General features: G+C 35.1%; 1 protein-coding gene across 1 annotated transcript in view; it reads left to right on the top strand.

Moving 5' to 3' along the window:
- The window catches only part of DDX46 (DEAD-box helicase 46), a 63,381-nt gene that overhangs the window by 2,198 nt on the left and 39,537 nt on the right, over positions 1-21,646 (top strand). Inside the window, exons 2-13 of the mRNA XM_063085677.1 lie at positions 1,237-1,425; positions 2,871-3,014; positions 7,066-7,162; positions 9,139-9,304; positions 10,774-10,925; positions 11,986-12,099; positions 12,767-12,932; positions 13,502-13,622; positions 14,778-14,953; positions 15,884-16,005; positions 17,881-17,959; positions 19,821-19,903. Of these exons, the coding sequence (XP_062941747.1) occupies positions 1,237-1,425; positions 2,871-3,014; positions 7,066-7,162; positions 9,139-9,304; positions 10,774-10,925; positions 11,986-12,099; positions 12,767-12,932; positions 13,502-13,622; positions 14,778-14,953; positions 15,884-16,005; positions 17,881-17,959; positions 19,821-19,903 (1,609 nt within the window). The remainder of the gene's footprint in view (positions 1-1,236; positions 1,426-2,870; positions 3,015-7,065; positions 7,163-9,138; positions 9,305-10,773; positions 10,926-11,985; positions 12,100-12,766; positions 12,933-13,501; positions 13,623-14,777; positions 14,954-15,883; positions 16,006-17,880; positions 17,960-19,820; positions 19,904-21,646) is intronic.

A 21,646-nucleotide genomic window follows, 5' to 3' on the forward strand; every position in this document is an offset into this window, starting at 1 on the left:
CCAGGTTTATAGCTTTAAATAGCCTTTGTACACTGATGGCTCCCCAACTTATATTTCTAGACCAGACCTCTTCCTTGAACTCTGTACTTATATTTCAGCTACGTACTGTATATGTCCAAGTAAATATTCTGACTTCCCACATTCCCCCCACATTTACTCCTTCCTTAGCCTTCCCATCTTAGTAAATGGCAACTTAATTTTTCTACTTGCTCTGGTCAGATATCTTGGAGACATCCATGACTTCTCTCTTGCTGTCACACTTGACATTTAGTTCATCATTAAGTCCTATCAGTGCTACCTTCACAGTATCCAGATTTTGGCACTTCTCAACATCTCCACCCTGGCCATTCTGATTTAAGCCACCACTGTCTGGATGATTGCTCTAGGATTTTACCTGTTTTCTCTCCTTTTGCGCTTTCCTTCCTTTGGTTTGTTCTTCATTCAGCAGCCAGAATAATACTTTAAAAACATTAGTGAGGTTATGCTATGCCTCTGCTTAAAATCTTCAAGTAGTTTTTCATCTTATTTAGAGTAAAAACAAGTCCTTATAATGGCCTATAAGGCCCTCCATGTTTTTTTTTTTTTTTTTTTTTTGTCGTTTTTTCGTGACCGGCACTCAGCCAGTGAGTGCACCGGTCAGTCCTATATAGGATCCGAACCCGCGGCGGGAGCGTCGCCGCGCTGCCAGCGCAGCACTCTACCAAGTGCGCCACGGGCTCGGCCCAGGCCCTCCATGTTTGACTGCTGTGGTGTTTCTCTCATCTTGTTTCATGGTGCTCTCTTTGCTGCTCTTTCCACCCCAGCCACACACATGACTTCCTTGCTGTTCCTTGCACCAGTCGAGCTTCCTTCTCAGGGACTTTGCACTTGTTGTGCCTTTTGCCTGGAAGGTTTTTCCTTTACTCTGATCTATTTTTCTCTATAGCACTACTTGACATACTGTATATTTGTTTCTTTGCTTGTCTGTCATCCCTTCCTTTACCAGAAGTAAGTTGCCTTGGTCTATTTTGTACCCTGTCCTTGCTTCTCTTTCACGATAGTTTTTCCCTCTCTGCATGTGCTGTAGCAGAAGGGTTCATTGTTTTCCTCCTAATTTTAAAAAAAGTTTATAAAGAGCCCTTTCAGTGATGAATTTGTTTGCTGAAATTTTTTGGAAAAAATGTCATAAAATAAATAAAATGTAATAGAAGCTAACTGTATTTGCTAAGCTTAATCTTTGGCTTAATACTATTCTAGCCACTATCGGAAGCGATCGGCGTCACGGGGACGCTCTGGAAGTCGATCTAGAAGTCGCTCACCCTCAGACAAAAGAAGTAAACGTGGAGATGACAGACGATCTAGAAGTAGAGATAGAGATAGAAGGAGAGAAAGGTCTCGTAGCAGGGATAAAAGAAGATCTCGGTCAAGAGACAGGAAGCGTCTGAGGTAAGACTTTTTTTTTTTTTTTTTTTTTGGAGGTAAGACAATCTCCAAAGGACCAGTGATGAGTTGGGACTTCAATTAAATTGCGCTTCTTCAAAAGTGTGTTTTGGACTAGAATTTGGTGGTCTATTTGTAGGCCTTCTGCTTTATCCCAAGCTTGTTTGATTAGACCCAGAAAGATTTGCCTACGAAGACTCTCTCAAAGAGTATTTTAAGTCTGGAAACTTTAGGCTGTATTTCCTGTAACCCAAAGTGAACCCTGAAGTCCCCTGAGACAGGTAAAACATGAAGTAAAAAGTAAGATAATATGTTCTCTACAAGGGATTCTATTCTAATTCTGCCCCAAGAGAGCTGACCGATGTGTTCAGAGCCACCACTAAACAGGAAAAAGAAACAGGACAGAGCCCTCTCCAATCCCTCCTTTCCTTTTTAATCTATTTTAATGAACTGTCTTAGGTTTAAACTAAAGAACACCTTAATTTTTATTTTACGTTTACTTGATTACATATTCCTTGGCACTAGTCAAGCAACCACAACCCTTTCTTGAGGCAAAAAATAGTCTTTAAGTAAAAATAATCTTCCCCACACCCCCCCAAAAAAAGAATTCTAATGCAGTTTCTCGTTAAAATAGGAAAGGAAGATATGTTATGCTGTGAACTGATCACAGAATCACAGAAAGAATTTGACTTTATCTTTTTCAGACATTGGAAAGAGAGAGTGCAATAGTATCACGTAGTACTCAGGGAAAATACTTATGACAATGCGGATAGTGCTGACTAATTCAATTTCATATTATGTGGTCCCAGGAACAATTTCACACTATTTAGTTAAGCGAAATTGGTCACTTTACATTTGGTCTTTGACTTTTTGGTGTGAAAGTAGAATCACAGAATTTTAGAGCAAGAAGGATTTTGAGATTATCTAACAAAATCTCCAAATTTTATAGATGAGGAAACAGACCCAGAAAGTTGAAGATTTGACCTATGTCATGTAACTGATTAATTACTAACAGTACCAGGATAGAATTTCTTGCTTCCTCATCTTCAGATTAGTGATCTTTTCACAGCCTCGTTATGCCCATCTGACACTTAGGTTTAGGCTGTCTTTGAAAATTAGATTTTCTATTATAGGCTGTAGATTTAAAATAGCTATTATTACAGATTTGTTGTTTTTCAACAAACATCATTATAAAATTGGTGTCCCCATTTTTACATTGAGTACTTGTAAAAATTGGCTTTACTCCTCCTTGCCCCTCTTTCCTCTCCTCCCCTCATCCCCAGTATGGGGAATTACTTGTTTCTTAATTAGCTGATTTGATAGTTAATTGAGGCCTTGGCCTTTAATAATGGTAATAATTTAAGAAGTTTGTTTCACCATGGAACAGAATCATGATCTGAAATAATAGCTACATTTGGCCACAGAATAAATGAAAAATGACCCCCTTGCAGGCGTTCCAGAAGTAGGGAGAGAGAGAGAAGTCGAGAACGAAGAAGATCCCGCAGTCGAGACAGGAGACGCTCAAGGAGTAGAAGTCGGGGTCGGCGATCCCGGTCCTCCAGTCCTGGTAATAAAAGCAAGAAAGCTGAGAATAGGTAATGTTACCATTGGACTGTATCTATCATGCAGGTTGGGAACTGGCTCTCTTCTCTATCTCTCCTTTTTTTTTTTCCTTTAAATTTATCTTTCTAAATAATTGCCAAATATAACTTCTACCTTGAACTGTTGGCAGAATTTTTTTTTTTTTTTTTTTTTTTTTAAGATGCCTGGTAAGAGGATTTTAACCCTAGACTTGGTGTTGTCAGTTCCACCCTCTCCCAAGTGAGGGAACCAGCCATCCCTATATAGGGATCTGAACCCGTGGCCTTGGTGTTATCAACACCATACTCTTCCAAGTGAGCCATGGGCCAGACCTCAGAATTTTATTTTAATAGGTTATAAAGTTTATGTTTCAATTGGAAAATACTAGATTCTGTCAGTTTTAACACTCGATGCATTGTACTTTTATTTAATACATACTATTTAGGGCCGACCCCGTGGCTCACTCGGGAGAGTGCGGCGCTGGGAGCCAGCGACGCTCCTGCCGCGGGTTTGGATCCTATATAGTAATGGCCATGCACTCACTGGCTGAGTGCAGGTCACGAAAAAGACCAAAAAAAAAAAAAAAAAAAACCATACTATTTATGGTCATAATTATGTTTTATAGACATCTTTGTAGGAACTGTGTTTTTTCCTTTGAAATTATTATTATTTTTGTTTGTTTGTTTGTTTTGACCGGTAAGGGGATCGCGACCCTCGGCACAGTGTGGTCTGCACCACGCTCAGCCAGTGAGCGCATCGGCCATCCCTATATAGGATCCGAACCCGTGGCCTCGGTGCTACTAGCACTGCACTCTCCCGAGTGAGCCACGGGGCTGGCCCTTTCTTTTGAAATTAATTTCTTAGATAGTATTTCTGAGGTTGGTTGGCAAATAACTTTTTAACTAATGGTGTGCATTGCTGAATTCAGGATGGGTGAGCTTTGCTTGTGTAAGTTAAATGTACATGTTTCCTTGAGATGCCAGTAATATTCAATTTTGAGATATAATTTATCTGTTAGATATAATTTGTTTATTAATATTTCATTTATTAATATTTTGTTCTTTACCTATTATTGTTTCTGCATTGAAATCATAGGATAGTTGATGTGTAGACTTGTATCTGTTTTCTGTATATTTTTCATATTAGTTATTAGTATTTTTCCCATGTTTATTCTACTTTACAAATTTTAGTTTTATTTTACCAAGGCCAGTGTAATACCATTGTGATTTTTGGTGGTAGCGGGGAGGTGGGCAGCTGTCAGGTACTGGGATCGGGTGTTATTGTTATTGGTGTTATAACACTGCGCTCTAACCTAATTGAGCTAACCAGCCAACCCCTCCAATAGGATTTTTTTTAAATTAAAAATAAAACAAATTTAGAAAAGTGAATGAAATATAAACATGTAGTTTATTAAATAATTGTAAAGCAAACATCCATGTATGCAACACCAAGGTCAAGAAATAAAATGTCAGTACCCTGAAAGCCCTCTGTTTCCCTTCTCTAACGCAACTCTCTTCCTCCCTAGATAAAACCACTGTTGACTTGTGCTAATAATTTCCTTGCATTTCTTTGTAGTTTCACCACCTGCATTGTATCTGGGAAAAAATTAATTTATATATTTTTAAACTTTACATGAATGGAGTAGTATATTCTTTTATGTCTTTGCTCACCATTGTTTCAGATTTATCTGTATTTTTTGTAGCAATGGTTCATTTTCATTGCTGAATAGTATTCTGGGGCATAAATATACCACAATTTTAGTCATTCTTCTGAGGTGGATGTTTAGTTTGTTTTTCTTGGGTTTTTTTTGGTGGCTGGCTGGTACAGGGATTGAACTCTGGACCTTGGTGTTATCAGCACCGTGCTCTATCCAACTGAGCTAATGAACTAGCCCTGGTTAGTTTTATCTTTTGTGCTATTATGAGCATTTTTGTGTATGTATATATATACTAGTATACATGTGCATGAGTTTCCCTAGGGCGTATGTCTAGGAGTGAAATTGTTTGGTATAGAAGAAACATAGCTTTATTTTTAGTAGGTAATCCCAAATCGTTTTCCAAAGAGTTTGTACTAATTATCATCAGCATATGAGAATTCTGTTGCTCCATACCCGTTCCAGTGTTTGGAGTTGCCAGGCCTTTAAGTTTTTGCCAGTTAGGTAGATGTGTGATAACACAAATCATTGCGATTTTAATTTGCATTTCCATGACTACTAATGAGTTCGAATGATTTTTCATGTTTTTGTTCATCTTGTGAATTTCCTCTTTCCTGAAGTACATCTTCAAGTCTTCTGCTCCTCTTCCTATGGAGTTGTTTCTTTCTTTAAAAATTGATTTATAGGAGTTTTTGTTGTAGTTTTTAAATATTCTGCATATTTGTATTTTGTCAGTTATATGAGTGATAAATATATTTTCTTACTCTGATTAGTCTTTTCACTCTCTATAATGGTACGTTTAATGAATAGAGACTTAAAAAAAATATCTTACTTCATTTTGTGAATTGAGAATAACGTAGATATTAATAAAACCTGATATGAGCAGTGTGAGAAAAGAAAATTATAGGCTGTAGTCAATCTAAACATAAATATTTGTATACCAAATCCAACAATGTATAAAAAAGGATAATATAACATAAGTTGGCTTTATTCTGAGAATGGAAGGTTGGTTTAACATTAGAAAAATCATTAAGAATAATACTCTATATTAATAAGATTCAAGGAGAAAAGTCATATTAAATAGATTTGGTAAATATGTTTTCTTAATTTCAATATTACAGTCATGTTTAAAAGTTCTTAGCAGATATGAATAGAAGGGTATTTCATAAATTGATCATAAAATTAGAAATGCAAAGGGATGTAAATACTGATTTTTTTTTTTTTTTTTTTTGCGGCTAGCTGGTACAGGGATTGAAGCCTGGATCTTGGTGTTATCAATACCATGCTCCAACCAACTGAGCTAACCAGCCAGCCCCATAAATCCGTATTTTTTTTTTGTTTGTTTTGTTTTTTCTTCTTTTTATTTCTCTCTTCTTCTTTCTTTTTTTTTTTTCCTTTTTTCCCAATAAATACTCTTGGTTTTTGGGGGTTTTTTTTTGGCAGCTGGCAGGTACAGGAAACCAAACCCTTGACCTTTGTGTTAGAAGGCCACACTCTAACCAACTGAGCTAACCAGCTACCCCCTCCTCCTCTAAATACTCTTGAAGAAAAGGTTGGAGGACTTGCTCTACCAAGTCTATCAAAACTTGTTATAAAGTTACACAAATAAAGACAGTGCAGTATTTGTGTAAGGATAGATAAATAAATCAGTGGAACCGTATAAAGAGGCTGGAAATAGATCTATACTTATGGCCATTTGATTAATGACAGAGATGACACTGCAATCAGTGGGGGAAAGTTTTTAAAAATAAATGGAGCTAGGAACATTTGCTTTTCTATAGTGAAATAAGACCACCCACCTCATTCTGTGCACAAAAAGCAATTCCAGACAAGTTAAAGATCAAATTAGATGGCAAAACTATAAACCTTGTAGAAGCTTATACTGTAGAATATCTTCTTCACTCCTAGGTATCTTCAAATCTGGGAGGTTTCTAAACTACTCAAAAAAGCACCAATCATAAAGGGGAAAAAAATTCATTAATTTGATTACATTAAAATTAAGAAATTTTATGCATTATAAGATACCATAAGTAGGCTCAAAATGTAAGCCCATTTAGGTTTTAAATATTACATGTATAAATTATCTTGCAGAGTATTAAGATCCTGGTGTATTTCTCCATTTATTAAATTTTAACTATACTATTTAAATTTCATAATTGTTTCTATATGGTATGTCCAGTTTTTTTTGGTTGGATTTCCAAACATTTAGTGATGTTTGCTTTTAATGTCATGAGATTAATTTTTTCATTATATTTTTAAGGTGTTTATTAATGGAACATGAAAATGCAGTTGGCTCTTAGAAGTTTATTTCTTACGCAAAAGTGAAATACAAGTCTATAAAAGTATTTTAAAATGTGTGTTTCCAAGCACAAACAGATGATATCTCTTGCTTGCTTTCTTTTTTTTGGTAGGTCTAGATCCAAGGAGAAGACTGATGGTGGGGAAAGTTCTAAAGAGAAGAAAAAAGACAAAGATGACAAGGAGGATGAAAAGGAAAAAGATGCTGGTGTATGTTTACTAACTTAAAAGTAATTGTATCAAATCAAACTTGTTTCTATGATGACAAGTTCAGTTTTTTTTTTGGTCTTTTTTTGTGACCGGTAAGGGGATCGCAACCCTTGGCGTGGTTTTGCCGGCACCGCGCTCAGCCAGTGAGCGCACCGGCCATTCCTATATAGGATCCGAACCCGCGGTGGGAGCGTCGCTGTGCTCCCAAGCGCTGCACTCTCCCGAGTGCGCCACGGGGCTGGCCCACAAGTTTAGTTTTTTAATGCCATATGCTTTATTTTTAAATAAATGGTAACAGATACATAAGATAAACAGGAAAATATGTGTCCCATGAGAAAATTGTTTTCTGTAAAAAGTTGCAGATCTCTACATATTACATGTTTTTATTTATAGAATGCGATCATACCATATAAATATTATCAATTGCCCTTTAAAAAAGTGTATAAATTTATACTCAAGAATTTAGACATATGAAAATGTTTGTTTCTCCACATACTTGCTGACTTGGGAATTTCAAAGTTTAATTTTACCAGTCCAATAGGAAGTAATTGTAATCTTATTTTCTTCATTTTTATTTTTGGTGGCTGGCTAGGGTGGATCTTATTATTTTGAGTTTCATGTCTCTTTCTTTTGGTGGCCAGAGTTACATGTCTTTAAATTAGTGACTATTTAAATGCTATGGACATAATATAATATAAATTTATAATATAAATAATATTTTTTTTTGTAAGTTTGATTATTTGCACTTTTCTTTGAACTACCTATTCATATCTTTTGCCCATTTTAGAAAACATTATAGCTTTACTTCTTTTTTTGTTTTGTTTTCTTATTGAATTCTGATTTTTTAGTGGTTCCTTTTCTTAAGAGACTTGCTTGCTGATCAGGGTAGCTAAGAAAGGATACAACACAGGAAGACTGAGGATCTGGCTTCTTCTGATCGTATCTCTTCTCTTTAATGACTGGTTGATCTTGAGAAAGCAAACATTCCTAGGCTTATCTTTCAAGAGGATGGATTTTATTATAAAGGATATAAATTTAGGAGCAAAGCTTTTTTTTGTTTGTTTAAGAAATAAATTTATTTTTAAAACACAAACATAGAATAACCATGTCAGAAAACATTTAGAAAGTCAGAAGTAATTCTCTGTAATCCCAGGCACCCAAAACACCATCATTACAGTTTTGTAATATTTTCTTCATTTTTTACATGTATATTTTCATAAATAGACATAATGATAGCATGTGTAAAATTTTGATTCCTGTAATGCTTAATCTTCAAATCTTTGATTGTGGCTGTGAAGGTGATTTGCTTCCTCCTCTTCAGAGCATTAATAGTCTTGATGAAGGCTTTAGAATGGCTGTTTCTAGGAAACCTAGACCTAAAGCCTACAAGACCAAAAGTTAGTCATGTTGATATGCTTTCCTTTACTCATTAACTTGTAATAGAAAATTGCTTTAGGCTGGCTGGTTAGCTCAGTCGGTTAGAGTGCGGCCTCATAACACCAAGGTCAAAGGTTGTTTTCCTCATACCAGCCTGGCACCAAAAAAAAAAAAAAAAATTGTTTTTCACAGAAGCAATCTTGGAGGAGTTTGGGGGATTTAAAATTGAGAATAACTGGGGAACTGTGCTTGCTAGTTGATTTAGTTTTTTACTCTGAGGAAAAAATCAAATTTATGTGTGTATATTAATTGTAGCTAAAATGAGATTAATTTATCGTGTTTGAAATCTTTCACCTTTCTTAGTTGAAGATGATTTTTATTGTGATTTCATTTTGGTAATATATTTGTGGATATATTTATAAAAATGTGTGATCTACTAAATCTGGTCTACTTTTAGAAGTTTGTATGTATACCTGCTTTTCCTTTTCCTTTTTTATACTTTGGAGAACTTATTTGGAATGTCACTTGGAGTAGTATTATTAATACTGGTTTTGTTTTTTATTTTTCTTCTCTCTTTATCTCTCTTTTGCCCTCCCAAGAATTTTGACCAAAATAAGCTTGAAGAAGAAATGAGAAAACGAAAAGAGAGAGTGGAGAAATGGAGAGAAGAGCAACGTAAAAAGGCCATGGAAAACATAGGGGAACTGAAAAAGGAAATTGAAGAGATGAAACAAGGGAAAAAATGGAGTTTAGAGGATGATGATGGTATATTTGTTTGTTAGCCTAATGACCTGTATAACAATTCATGTAAATTATTCTAGAATTATGGGTAATATTTCATGTTGGGATTTTTTTGGCCTTTTTTCTTGTGAAAAAATATGCATAACGTAATATTTACCATTTTAATTATTAAGTGTACAATTCAGTGATAATAAGTACATTCATAGTGTTCTACAGCCATCACCACTGTTTCCAGAACTTTTTTATCATCTCAAAGTCTGTACCCATTTAACAACTCCCCATCCTGCCTCCTCCCCAGCCTCTTGTAACCTCTGTTCTACTTTCTGTCTCTATGAATTCGCGTGTTCTAGATGACTTATATAAGTGGAATCATAGAATATTTCTTTTTTATTTGTCTGGATTATTTCCCTTAGTATAGTATCTTAAAGGGTTTTTTTTGTGTGGTAGCATGTGTCAGGAATTCTTTCCTCTATATGGCTGAATAATGTTCCAGTATATGTATATGACACCATTTTGTTCATTCATCTGTGGTTGGACATTTGGGTTTTTCCACCTTTTGGTTATTGGGAATAATGCTGCTGTTAGCACTTGTGTGCAAATATCTGTTTGAGACCGTGTTTTCAGTTCTTTTGGGTATATACCTAGAAGGGGAATTGCTGGATTCATGTTGAGATTTTAAATGCCCCTTTTAATAATTGTAGTATTCAGTAAGGATCACTGATTTTACTTTACAGTGAAGAGTTGGGTGCCTATGGATGTAGTCAGTAAATAGCTTTTTACTTTTTTTACCATCAGTAGGAATGTTAGTAATGAGAGTAAGTTAAGAGCATGCTTTCTAGTCCCTTCTCTGATTTTTCCTAGTTTAGGAGAGAAACATTACCCCTCCACATCTGATTTTGAGTTTTGAGGTTTTAGTAAGCTGGAAGATGATAGAATTTTATAGGAAAATGGAATTTTGGTCAATTTTCTGTGAAAGTTTCAAAGAGTGGTTTAAATAGATTAGTGGATTCTATTTATAAGTGGTCATGATGTCTTAGTTATATAAAAGATTGGCTTGTCTTGAATTAAGAATGATGTGCAGTTTTTTTTCTCTGTGAATTAAAGAATGGTAATTGAAAGAAAAAAATAATTTAAAATGTGATTTGGCAGAGAAAGTTTTTGGTTCTGCTTCTAGCAGTGTAGCTGTAAAATCTAACACAGGAGATCCATTTTTTAGGCATAATCTTTTTGTCCCTTTTGAATGAAATGATTTGTAATTTATTAGCATTTATTTCTTTTATCATTATTATTGTTATTCAGAAGTAATACATGCTTGATGTAAAAATGTTAAAACTTTCCAAGTGTGAGCATTTGAACTGCAGCGTGGCTGGAGTAATTGGAAACGGGGGTGTTTGGGCAGTGGGAGGAAAGGTTGGAAAGGTGGGGTGTGGTCTGATTGTGGAATATTTCCTTTTGAAACACGCTTACAAGGAAAGTATATTCTCATATTTTAGATGATGAAGATGATCCTGCAGAAGCTGAAAAGGAAGGAAATGAAATGGAGGGTGAGGAATTAGATCCATTAGATGCTTATATGGAAGAAGTGAAAGAGGAAGTAAAAAAGTTTAATATGAGAAGTGTAAAAGGTGGTGGGGGAAATGAAAAGGTATGGAATTTTCTTTATTTTTAAAGATTTATATTCCCACTTGGATAACTTGAATTCATTGTTGCATTGGATCACTGCTGATTTGCATGACTTTGTAAAGTTAAATGTTTTGTTTCCCTTCATCTCAGAGATGAAAGTACTCATTCTGAGTACTAGAGATACTGGTGAATTTTAGCTGTGAATGTTCTTCTTTCAGGGCTGGCCTGATAGCTCAGTGGGTTAGAGTGCAGCCTTAAAACACCAAGGTCATGGGCTGAGCCCGTGGTGCACTCAGGAGAGTGCGGCGCTGGGAGCGCGGCGGTGCTCCCACCGCGGGTTCGGATCCCATGTAGGAATGGCCGGTGCACTCACTCGCTGAGTGCCGGTCATGAAAAAAAAAAAAAAGACAAAAAAAAAAACCCACCAAGGTCATGGGTTAGGATCTTCGTACTGGCCAGCTGCCAAAACAGAAAAAAAGAAAAAAAAAAAAAAGTCATTCTCTCACCAGTATCATTTTTGTTCAGTATCTTTGCTTACATGTTACCTTTTTGATAGGTCCTCTCCAGACTTCTCCAGCACTCCTATCTTTCAAACTCTTGACCCCCTTCACCCTATCCTTTTTTTAAAATAGCATTTACTACCTTTTGACAAATTTTGTAATTTATTTTTTTTATTGTGTTTACAGTTTGTCTCTTCTCCCCTCTGAAATATAAACTTCCCAAGGACAGAGACCTTTACCTGTTTTGTTTGTTGATTCATCCAAGCTCCCAGTACAGTGCCTGGCTTGTTTAATGAGTGAAAACTACCATTTAATAGTATTTTAAAAATATATTATATAAAATTATATATTATACAGTAAACTATGTCTGTATGGATGTATTATAAAATATAGTGTAATTATATTACGTTTAAAGTTTGTACAAATTAAGGATAAAAACAGACTACTATTTGTCTTTTCATTAATTGTCACTAATAACTAAGGTAATTGGAATTACAAATTATGACAGTTATCATTGTACTTCAATTGACATACAGTTCGTTTCAATTTTGCAAAATATTTCATATTCCTTTTTTATTTTAGAAGTCTGGGCCAACAGTCACAAAAGTTGTTACTGTAGTGACAACCAAAAAAGCAGTTGTAGATTCTGATAAGAAGAAAGGCGAGCTGATGGAAAATGACCAGGATGCCATGGAGGTGATTCTTCATTAATTTTGACTTTGCTCATGACTTTGTCTTAGAAGTATTTATTAGAAAGCATTAGTGGAGATATGCTTTTTAGTTTTGCAAACTATTAGGAGAAATTCTTGCTATTCTCAACAGTATAATAGTATTAGAGCTGTATATCCAGTTGGTAGAGCATTCTAACATCTTTTATCTCTCACTGTGTGCTCATTTTTTGATCCCCTTTATCAGCTTACCTCAGGCATGCAATACAGAGAGAAGAAATGAAGTGATAGAACAAATTTCTTCTCATTAACATATTGGAAAGATCTATATAATGAGAATAATAGCAAAACTTCATTAATGCCATCTCTGAGAATTATCATTTTATCTTTCTTGGCATTATGACTTGCTATAAGGGCAAAGAAAAAAGAAACTAAGTTGAAAAATTTTAGGAGCTGATGTGTTTCTATTCAAAATGACAGATGTCACTTGAGGTGATTGTGAAATTATGAGGTTTAACTTTGCTGGAGCAGCATGAAAATCCTGTGGATCAAGTAGCCTGTTTTAGAAAGTAAAAAAATAAAAGCTAACGAGTAGTTTCTAGAAAAGAAGAATTTTAAAAGGTGGGACTATAGCTTCCCATAAGTGGAATATAATAATGAAATTAGATCTTTCCTTTTTTTTTTTTTAACTATAGTATTCTTCAGAGGAAGAAGAAGTTGATCTTCAGACGGCCCTTACAGGCTATCAGACAAAACAGAGAAAGCTTCTAGAACCTGTTGATCATGGAAAAATTGAATATGAACCATTTAGAAAAAACTTTTATGTTGAAGTTCCAGAACTAGCAAAAATGTCTCAAGAGGGTAAAATTCTTGTATTCATTTACTGGTTATAATGGGAACAGAGGAAGATGCATTTTACTTTTTCCAGCAGGAATGCATATAGGCCCGTTAGTTGCAAGAGAAGTGTTAAAAAAATGATTAATTTAGCTCATGTAGTTGGGTTTTTTAGGGTTGAAAATCTCCATGTGAAGTGGCAAATAAAATATTTCTGTTAGCCTTTTCCTTCTGGGATTTGGGAGTTAGGGACCACTGTGAATCTGTTTATCACTGGTTGAACAGAGGTAATCAAGAGCTAGGAGACTATGTGGTTGGATTACTTGTCATTGTTCCTTTTATTGCCATTGCAATTTAAGACAAAAACCAAATTGTTGAAATTGGGGTATTTTTTCTGTCTTTAGTTGCAGCAGTAATTGCTTTAGCTATCCCTCTTACCTGCTCAGTGCTTCCTCTTGTAGCTCCTCTATGGAATTGTCTTTGATAGCGTTAAAAATAAAAGTTGAAGATTCTTAATCTTACTATGCCTGATTGAAAAGTAGAAGGTACCAGTAGAACAATATTTAAGAGTTTTTAATATGGGTTTTGTTTTGTAGAGGTGAATGTATTTCGATTGGAAATGGAAGGTATTACAGTCAAAGGAAAAGGTTGTCCCAAACCAATTAAGTCTTGGGTCCAGTGTGGAATTTCCATGAAGATCTTAAATTCCCTCAAAAAGTAAGTGGTTGATGATTGTCCACATTTCTCAGTATCTTGCTACTCAAAATAGTGCTTTCACATAAGTATCTCCTTGGGTACATTTTTACTCTAATAGAAAAACTTACTCTTTTTTTTGTAAATGTTTTATTGAGATATAACTTACTTATCATAAAGGTTACCCTTTAAAGTGTACAATTCAATGATTTTTAGTATATTTATGGAGTTCTGCAATTATCACCATAACCTATATTTTAGAATATTTTCATCATTCTGAAAAGAGACCTGTGTCCATTAGCAGTCAGTCTTCTCTTTTCTCCTCTATCCTGTGTTGCTTTGCCCCCCACAGATTTGTCATCCCACTTCCCTTGAGTGACGGAGATGCAAATGATTACTCAAAGCCCATCTCTTCTGAGCAGTGAGAGACCCCAAAGTTATTAACCTCCCCCCAGAACCCTTAAGCGAGAGGCATCCTTGGGAAATTAACCCCAAATTGGGGTTCTCTTCCTGCATTTATTTTCCAGACTAGGAAGTTACAGGAAGAGAACATAGGTGGGGTTATAGTTTAACAATATAGGCTGGTAACTTTCAGTGAAACAAGCCAGATAACTTTCCACTAAGGCAATTAAGTGGTCCTATCAACAAAAGCTTGATTTTAGCAAACATTCCTTCTCTCTCCAGCAATTTTCCAGTATCTTTACATTCCAATCAGTAACTAGTCTGTCCTTGAGCCAGCAACCTTGCTGTGCCACAAATCTTTACCTTACACCAGAGACTTTATAGCCTGAGGAAAATTTCCAGTCCTCTGCAAAGTCAATATTTGAAACTGTAAGGCTTTGGAAAACCAGGCCCTGTGAAGTACATTTGCTTTAAGAATCCTCTACAATCCTGAGCAACCATTAATCTACTTTATTTTTCTATAGACTTGGCTGTTCTGAACATTTCATATAAATAGGATCATACAATATGTAGTCTTCTGTGACTGGCTTTTTTCACTTAGCATAATATTTTCAACACTCATCCATGTTGTAGAATGTCTTAGTACTTTATTCCTTTGTATTGCCAAATAGTGTTTTATTGTATGGATATACCACGTTTTGGAAGAGCTTATTCTTATGGGACTATGAGGGCCCCAGAGATGCCAATTTTTACCTTGTCTTTGGTTTTCTTTTGAAGGCATGGCTATGAAAAGCCCACGCCAATTCAAACGCAAGCAATTCCTGCTATAATGTCTGGAAGAGATTTGATTGGCATTGCCAAGACAGGAAGCGGAAAGACCATTGCTTTTCTGTTGCCCATGTTTAGACACATCATGGATCAGAGGTCATTAGAAGAAGGAGAGGGGCCAATAGGTACAATTCTTTTCATTAAACTTTTTTTCAGATAACAACTTTGTTGTCAGTTAATCAGAAAGACCTGATACTTGTAATTATTCTTCATTATGACAATAAAGATGTCTTCGTGTACATTTTGTCTATCAATTTGTCACTTCGGGGCTGATTTCCCCCTACCAGCAGGTGGAGTGAGAATCTTCAGAGCTCTGGAGTGACATCTCAGAAGTATAAAAACAGCCTCTCCTGGCGCAGCTCAGTTTTTAAACCCTGACTTGTCAGGTAGACTCCTTGTGCATCTATCTGCTTATTTATGTTGAGGTTTGTTCTTAGCCAAATATCAGTGGATATATAAACTCAATATGAAGATAGTAGGGAAATGTATTTTCCTAGTTTTTAAAATGCCCTTAGAAGGCTGTAGTGCCAGCATTTCATTCAAGATTAGGTTTTCAGATTCAGATTTCTTGATTCATTTTGGCAGAGATGTCTTCTGCAAATTAGAGTAGGGTTTTGAAAAGTTGTTTAGCCGCTCTCTTGGAAACACAGGGCACAGTATATTTCTCCTCTGTCTGTGCCCCTCAGACCAAGGTTGTTTCTGGAAGCAGCGGTATGGCTTATACAGCAGAGTGAGTCACTTGATTTTCTTCATTCTGTGATTTGCAGTTGAGAACTGTTTGCATTCTGTTCAACCAAGTGTTTTCCTGAGGTTGAGTGAGGCGTTTAACTGTCATTTATCTTCCTGTAGCATATTCTTAAAGTCTATTTATACTTATCCTTCACCACAGTCTCTACTGTTATGAAGTTTTTGAAAGAGTTTTCCGAGAGGCATAAAACACAAACAAATTGGACAAAGAGATCTGAACTTTATTGCAGAGATTAAATTTAACACTTTAAAGCACAGCCTCTCAAGAATTTTGGTGCCTAGGCTATTTGACATATTTATCTTTTCAGCTGTCATCATGACTCCAACTCGAGAACTGGCTTTACAAATTACTAAGGAATGTAAGAAGTTTTCGAAGACCTTGGGACTTAGAGTGGTTTGTGTTTATGGAGGAACAGGAATCAGTGAGCAGGTAAAGAAACATTCATTTTTTCCATTCTTTTCTCAAATTAAGTGATTAAAGAATGATTTTTATTTTAGTGTTTCAAACAGTGATTGCTTCTAAAATCTTAAAAAATATGAGGTGTGAAAATACTAGTAAGAATGAGTTACATTCTGTAGAATGAATACATTCTGGAGATCTAATGTACAGCATTGTAACAATAGTTAATAATACTGTACTGTAAACTTAAAATTTGCAAAGAGAGTAGATCTTAATTGTTCTTACCACAAAAGTAAAAGTTGATAACTATGAGAGGTTATGATATGTCAATTAGCTTGATTGTGGTAATCATTTCACAGTGTATATGTATATCAAAACATTAAGGGCTGGCTGGTTAGGTCACTTGGGAGAGCGTGGTGCTGGTAACAATCAAGGTCACAGGTTCAGATCGCCATACTGGCCAGGTCCCCCCCCCAAATAAATAAATAAACCCAGAAAAACACAAAAAAACCCATTACATTTTACACTTTAAGTATACACAATTTTTATTTGTCAATTATATTTCAGTAAAGCTGGGGGGGGGAGAACAAATTGTTTTAATTCTATGTTTTAGAATTTTTAAGTCATTTTTACATTAGCTTGTCCTTCCTCCTTCCTCTTCCCTTGCCCAGGGAAAGAAGATATTTTGTATTTTACAGATGAGAGAATGTCCAGAAAGATTAAGTGAGTTGACCAATTAAGTTAGTAAGTATTGGAGTTAGCTCTAGAATCTAGGTCTTCTGATGGCTAAGTCAGCATTTATTTTCTCTGACTCATGCTGACATCTTTAAAAGGTGGTGATGAGTGGAAAGCATTGATATCAATTTCATCTGCATTCTTAAATGATTTTAGCAAGAATTATTTAAACAAACCTTGACTGTCTTTAGTTTGGCATTTCTCCAAGTGTCTTCTAAAGAATGATAGTTATCAGATATTTTGCTTAACTAGAAGGGAAAAAAGTGAGTCTACAAGTATGATCAAATAAGTTTTGGAAGTGTTGGATTATGCAAAGTTAAAACAGGTTTCTTTCCTGCAAGATTTAGTCATTAATAAGCTAACGTATATTGTGATGCTAGAAGAATGGGATAAATTAAGTGGCATTTTTTGAACTTATTTAACTACAAAACTAGCTTAGGACAAGGACACACTCTGAGAATGTTTGCTTTTGTTTTCCTAATACTATTTTAAACCCTTGAACCTTAGATCATTTTCTAAGTTTATCTTGCCAATTTTCTTGAACACAGCCTGTAATAAGAAATACACTTAAAAAATAACCTGGTACATGCATGCATGTTATGTTTATGTGGAAGTCAAACAAAAGTTTTATGATATCTAAGGCATTCTGGAATTTTTGATTCTATATCATTTTTTAAATGCTGGTTGTGACTTATTAAATTGATTTCATCATTTAGTAATGGAGGCGACCCTCAACTGAAAAGCATTGATCTATATGATCACTTTGTTTTTTTATTTTAAAGATGACCGGTAAGGGGATCTTAACCTTTGACTTGGTGGTGTCAGCACCACTCTCTCCCAAGTGAGCCACGGGCCGGCCCTTATATGATGACTTTTTTAACTGCTCTCTTAAGTTCCTTTCTTGGTGTTGAGGTATAGCAGCAAATTAAAGTTGGTAAAATTCTCTAGTTTTCATTGGTTTCAAGTGTATGACGTGGTCTTACTGCTGCTACCTATTCCTTTAGTAGTGCCACAGCATTCCAAAGAATTAAGAAGAAAGCTTTAGAGTCTTCTAATGAGACTTCAGTAGCTTGCCGTATAGAGCTATGCAAGGATCAGGTGCGATATTTTTGAGTCTGTTTAAGTAAGCATTAGTGATAAATAGCCTAAAATTTCATCTTTTTTTATTAGATTGCTGAGCTGAAAAGAGGTGCTGAAATTATTGTTTGTACACCTGGTCGAATGATTGACATGTTAGCAGCTAACAGTGGTAAGTCAGGGCTGTTTTTTGTTCTCTTTTCTCTTATTTTTGAATTCTATACAATTTTGTTAAAGCAGATACAAGAAACCAACAAAGGGTTTCTGCATTTATTCTTAAAGCTGTAATATCTTAAAATTTGTATTGTAATAAGTTTATTGTTGTAAGCATTAATCTTTTTGAAGTTTAATTTAAAATTTCTTTTCAGAATTAACTCCATTTGTTTTTTGGGGGGTTCTTTTTGGCGGCTGGCCTGTACAGGGATTGATCCCTAGACCTTGGTGTTATCAGCACCAAGCTCTACCCAGCTGAGCTAACTGGCGATCCATTCGATCTTAACTCAGATTCTTAGTCCATTTTTGTCCTGGCTTTGCTGTTATAAGGGTGGGGTACTGTCTTTTTCTTTGTTATAAAATTTATACTTTATCCCCACAGGAGCTAGTATTTTCTTACAATACTGGATAAATATTAATATATTGCAGCTTTAAGAAATTTTATCTTTTGTAAATATTGCATGTTTTTAGCTCAAATGTTATGCTTTGTTAAACTCTTCCCTATCAAAACTGTTACTAAACTGTTGACATTATTTAACTTCTGTGGAGAAAGGCCCGTCAGGATTTATAGAACTGGGCTTCCGAGACTTAAACCATCAAAGGTAGGTAATTTAATGCTGTTCCCAACATTGCAAAACTAATTGGGCTGCAAATGTTAATGTGGAATATTGAAATATTAGGAAGCATTTATTTTGGCTCATTTCTATTTTTAAAGAAAACGCTTTCAAAGATTTCCTTTGCAGTATTCAGTATCCACAAATAGAGTATTAAGAACTCTGACTAATGCATGTTTCTAATAGCATTTGCTTGAATTTCTGTATAAACTTAATTCTAATTCTACATGAAGTTGGCAAAGTGACATAGAAATTTGTTTGATAAGTCATTGTGCTTCTACAGCATATGAAAAGTTTTGGATTGAATGCTGATTAAATAATCCCTTGTTTTTTCTCAATTGCTGCATTGATTAAGTTTCCTCCTGAAATTCATCTTAATTAATTTTACCTTTTTCCTTTATTTGTCCTTTTGGTTTATTTTTAATAACTATTTACACATGTTTTTGCCAGGTGATTGATTCAACCGTTTGTAGCAATGTTTGTATCGATCTTTTAGAAAGGATTTCCTGTGTTTGTATTTAGTTTTCACTGGTTAAGAAACCAGTTGCATTTATTTAAACCAGAGGGAGCACTTAATAAAATTTGGAGTTGTATTTTTGTGTAGAAAAATGTATTTACGTGTAATGCATTTGGTATTTAAGGTTTTTGTGTAATCTGTTAGTTACCTATTGATGTCAAATGGCTTCTCATTAATGGTTTAACATGCCCATTTAAGAACCTTCTAAACTATATGGAAGTAGGTTATAAAGTAATATAAAGAGAAGTTTTCTGCGTCTGATATTGTTAGCACTGGAACTTGCTTTCCACACATACGCTGTAATCTCTAATATGTTTTTTTCTAGGTGATGCTGTCAGATAATGGCTGATGTGGCTCGATGCTTCATCTCAGTCTTAGTTTTATGATGTGTTTTGGAGAGGGCTGTTTTCTGAATTTTACAGGTTCTTCAGGCCCTATGATGGTATGCAAGAGACGAGTTTGACAAAATAAAGGGCCTCATATACCCATTGTCAGAAAGTATTTGCCACTAGATTAGACATTGTAGACCAAAATTTCTTTTCACTGTTTAAAGATACCTAACCTACCCCACTGGTTAAGTCAGGCATTTTAGTTCCCTCTACAGTTTTTTAAAGTTTTGGTAGTCATGAAATGAATTGTGACTGATTTTTAGTTTTCTTTTTGTCTTTATTTTTTTCTTCTCATCTTAGGTCGGGTCACAAATCTTCGAAGAGTGACCTATGTTGTTTTAGATGAGGCAGACAGAATGTTTGATATGGGTTTTGAACCGCAGGTAATCATTACATTTCTTAAGCATTTTAAAATGTTAATATAACCTTGTAACTGCCATAAGAATGAAATGTTTGTGAGGTTTCTGAAATTTACATACACACACATCTGTTGCTGCATGGTAATACAGAGGGTTGGGAACATATGGAATTGAAATAGATATTTATGTTTCAGATTCCCCATGAAACTCGTTTAGGAGGTATTTGTGCAGGCTTTCCTTAGCCATATAAAACTATCATTAGTAAAACTAGAATTGAAGTACTAATAATAGAAGCTTAAAGCTTTCATATTTTCTAGTTTTCATTGTCCTTCCAAGTAAATTGCTTTAATTCATGGCTTTAACTACCTTATGATCTAGATAGTTTTACATTTACCAAAGGTAAAAACTACCAAAGCATTTGTCTAGCTTAGGTTTTTATATTCCTTATACATGCTATGTGCTCAAGTACAAAATTTCAGTGATGTAAATTTATAGAAACATGATAAAAGGTGGTAGAAATTTTTCTTAACAAGAAGAGCAGTGTGAGTTCTCAATAGGCTATGGATACCAAAAGAAATTTATGATCACAGTCTGCAGTGATAGAAATGGGTATGAGAAAGGGGTAAGATGAACACTGTTTTAGCCTTTTCAGTTTATTCATGTATTCTCCAAAAATGTATTGCCTGTCATATGATAGTACCTGTATTGTGTTTAGATTTAGGGAATACATTCTAAATGAGATATAAATAGAGGAGCACAAGAGAGTAAACAGGGTTATGGTAATGCTTGAACCATGTGAGAAACAGTTAAAGGAATGAGGAATATTTAGTGTAGAATAGGGGACTTAAAATAATCTTTTAACCTCAGAAAGTCCATCACATGAAAGTATTGAATTTATTCTTTTGGTTCCAAGCTGTAGAACTGGGACCCAGTGTGGAAGCCTTAAGGAGCTTGATCTGAGTTTAGTATGAGGAAGGACTGAGTAAACTTTTTTTTTCCCTGATGGCTGGCCGGAAAGAGGATCCAAACCTGTGACCTTGATGTTATAAGGCTGCACACCAACTAACTGAGCTAACTGACCAGCTCTGAGTAAATGTTATTTGGAGATGAAACATGTTCCTTTGTGGGAGGGGAACAGATGTTGATCATCCTTTTCATCCAGTTGTTTAAGCAGAGGCAAGGGGTCCATTTGTGGAAAGATAGTATAGGGAATTGAAGTATCAGATGGAAAATGGAATTACATGTCCTTTAATTTCTTTCCACATCATGTGAAATTTTAGATTTTATGATAATGCTTTGGGTAGATTTAGTGATAGGGCCTTTTTGATAAATCAGTTAAGTTTTTCCAGAAGAGTCCAAAACAGCATTTTCTATTGATATGCAAAGTGTGAATCATCCCCTTGCCATAAGCGCATACATGTATGTAAGAATAGTCACGCATCCCCCGACAACTGGGATACATTCTGAGAAACGTGTCGTTAGGCAATTTCGTCATTGTGGGAATATCATAGAGTGTACTTACACAAACCTAGATGGTAGGGTGGGTGGGGGGTTTAGGGAGAAATTGGGTAAGGGGCACAGAATAATTGTGATTTGTAATATGAACATACTAATATTGGTTTGATCATCACATATTGCACAGAAATACTGATAGTCAACTCTATACCCCATAAGTATGTACAATCAATTATGTTTCAATTAAAAAGTAAATTTAAAAAAAAACAACCTAGATGGTATAGCCTAGTACACACCTATAATCTTATCAGA

Source organism: Cynocephalus volans, chromosome 2, assembly GCF_027409185.1.
Source record: "Cynocephalus volans isolate mCynVol1 chromosome 2, mCynVol1.pri, whole genome shotgun sequence".
Taxonomy (NCBI): domain Eukaryota; kingdom Metazoa; phylum Chordata; class Mammalia; order Dermoptera; family Cynocephalidae; genus Cynocephalus; species Cynocephalus volans.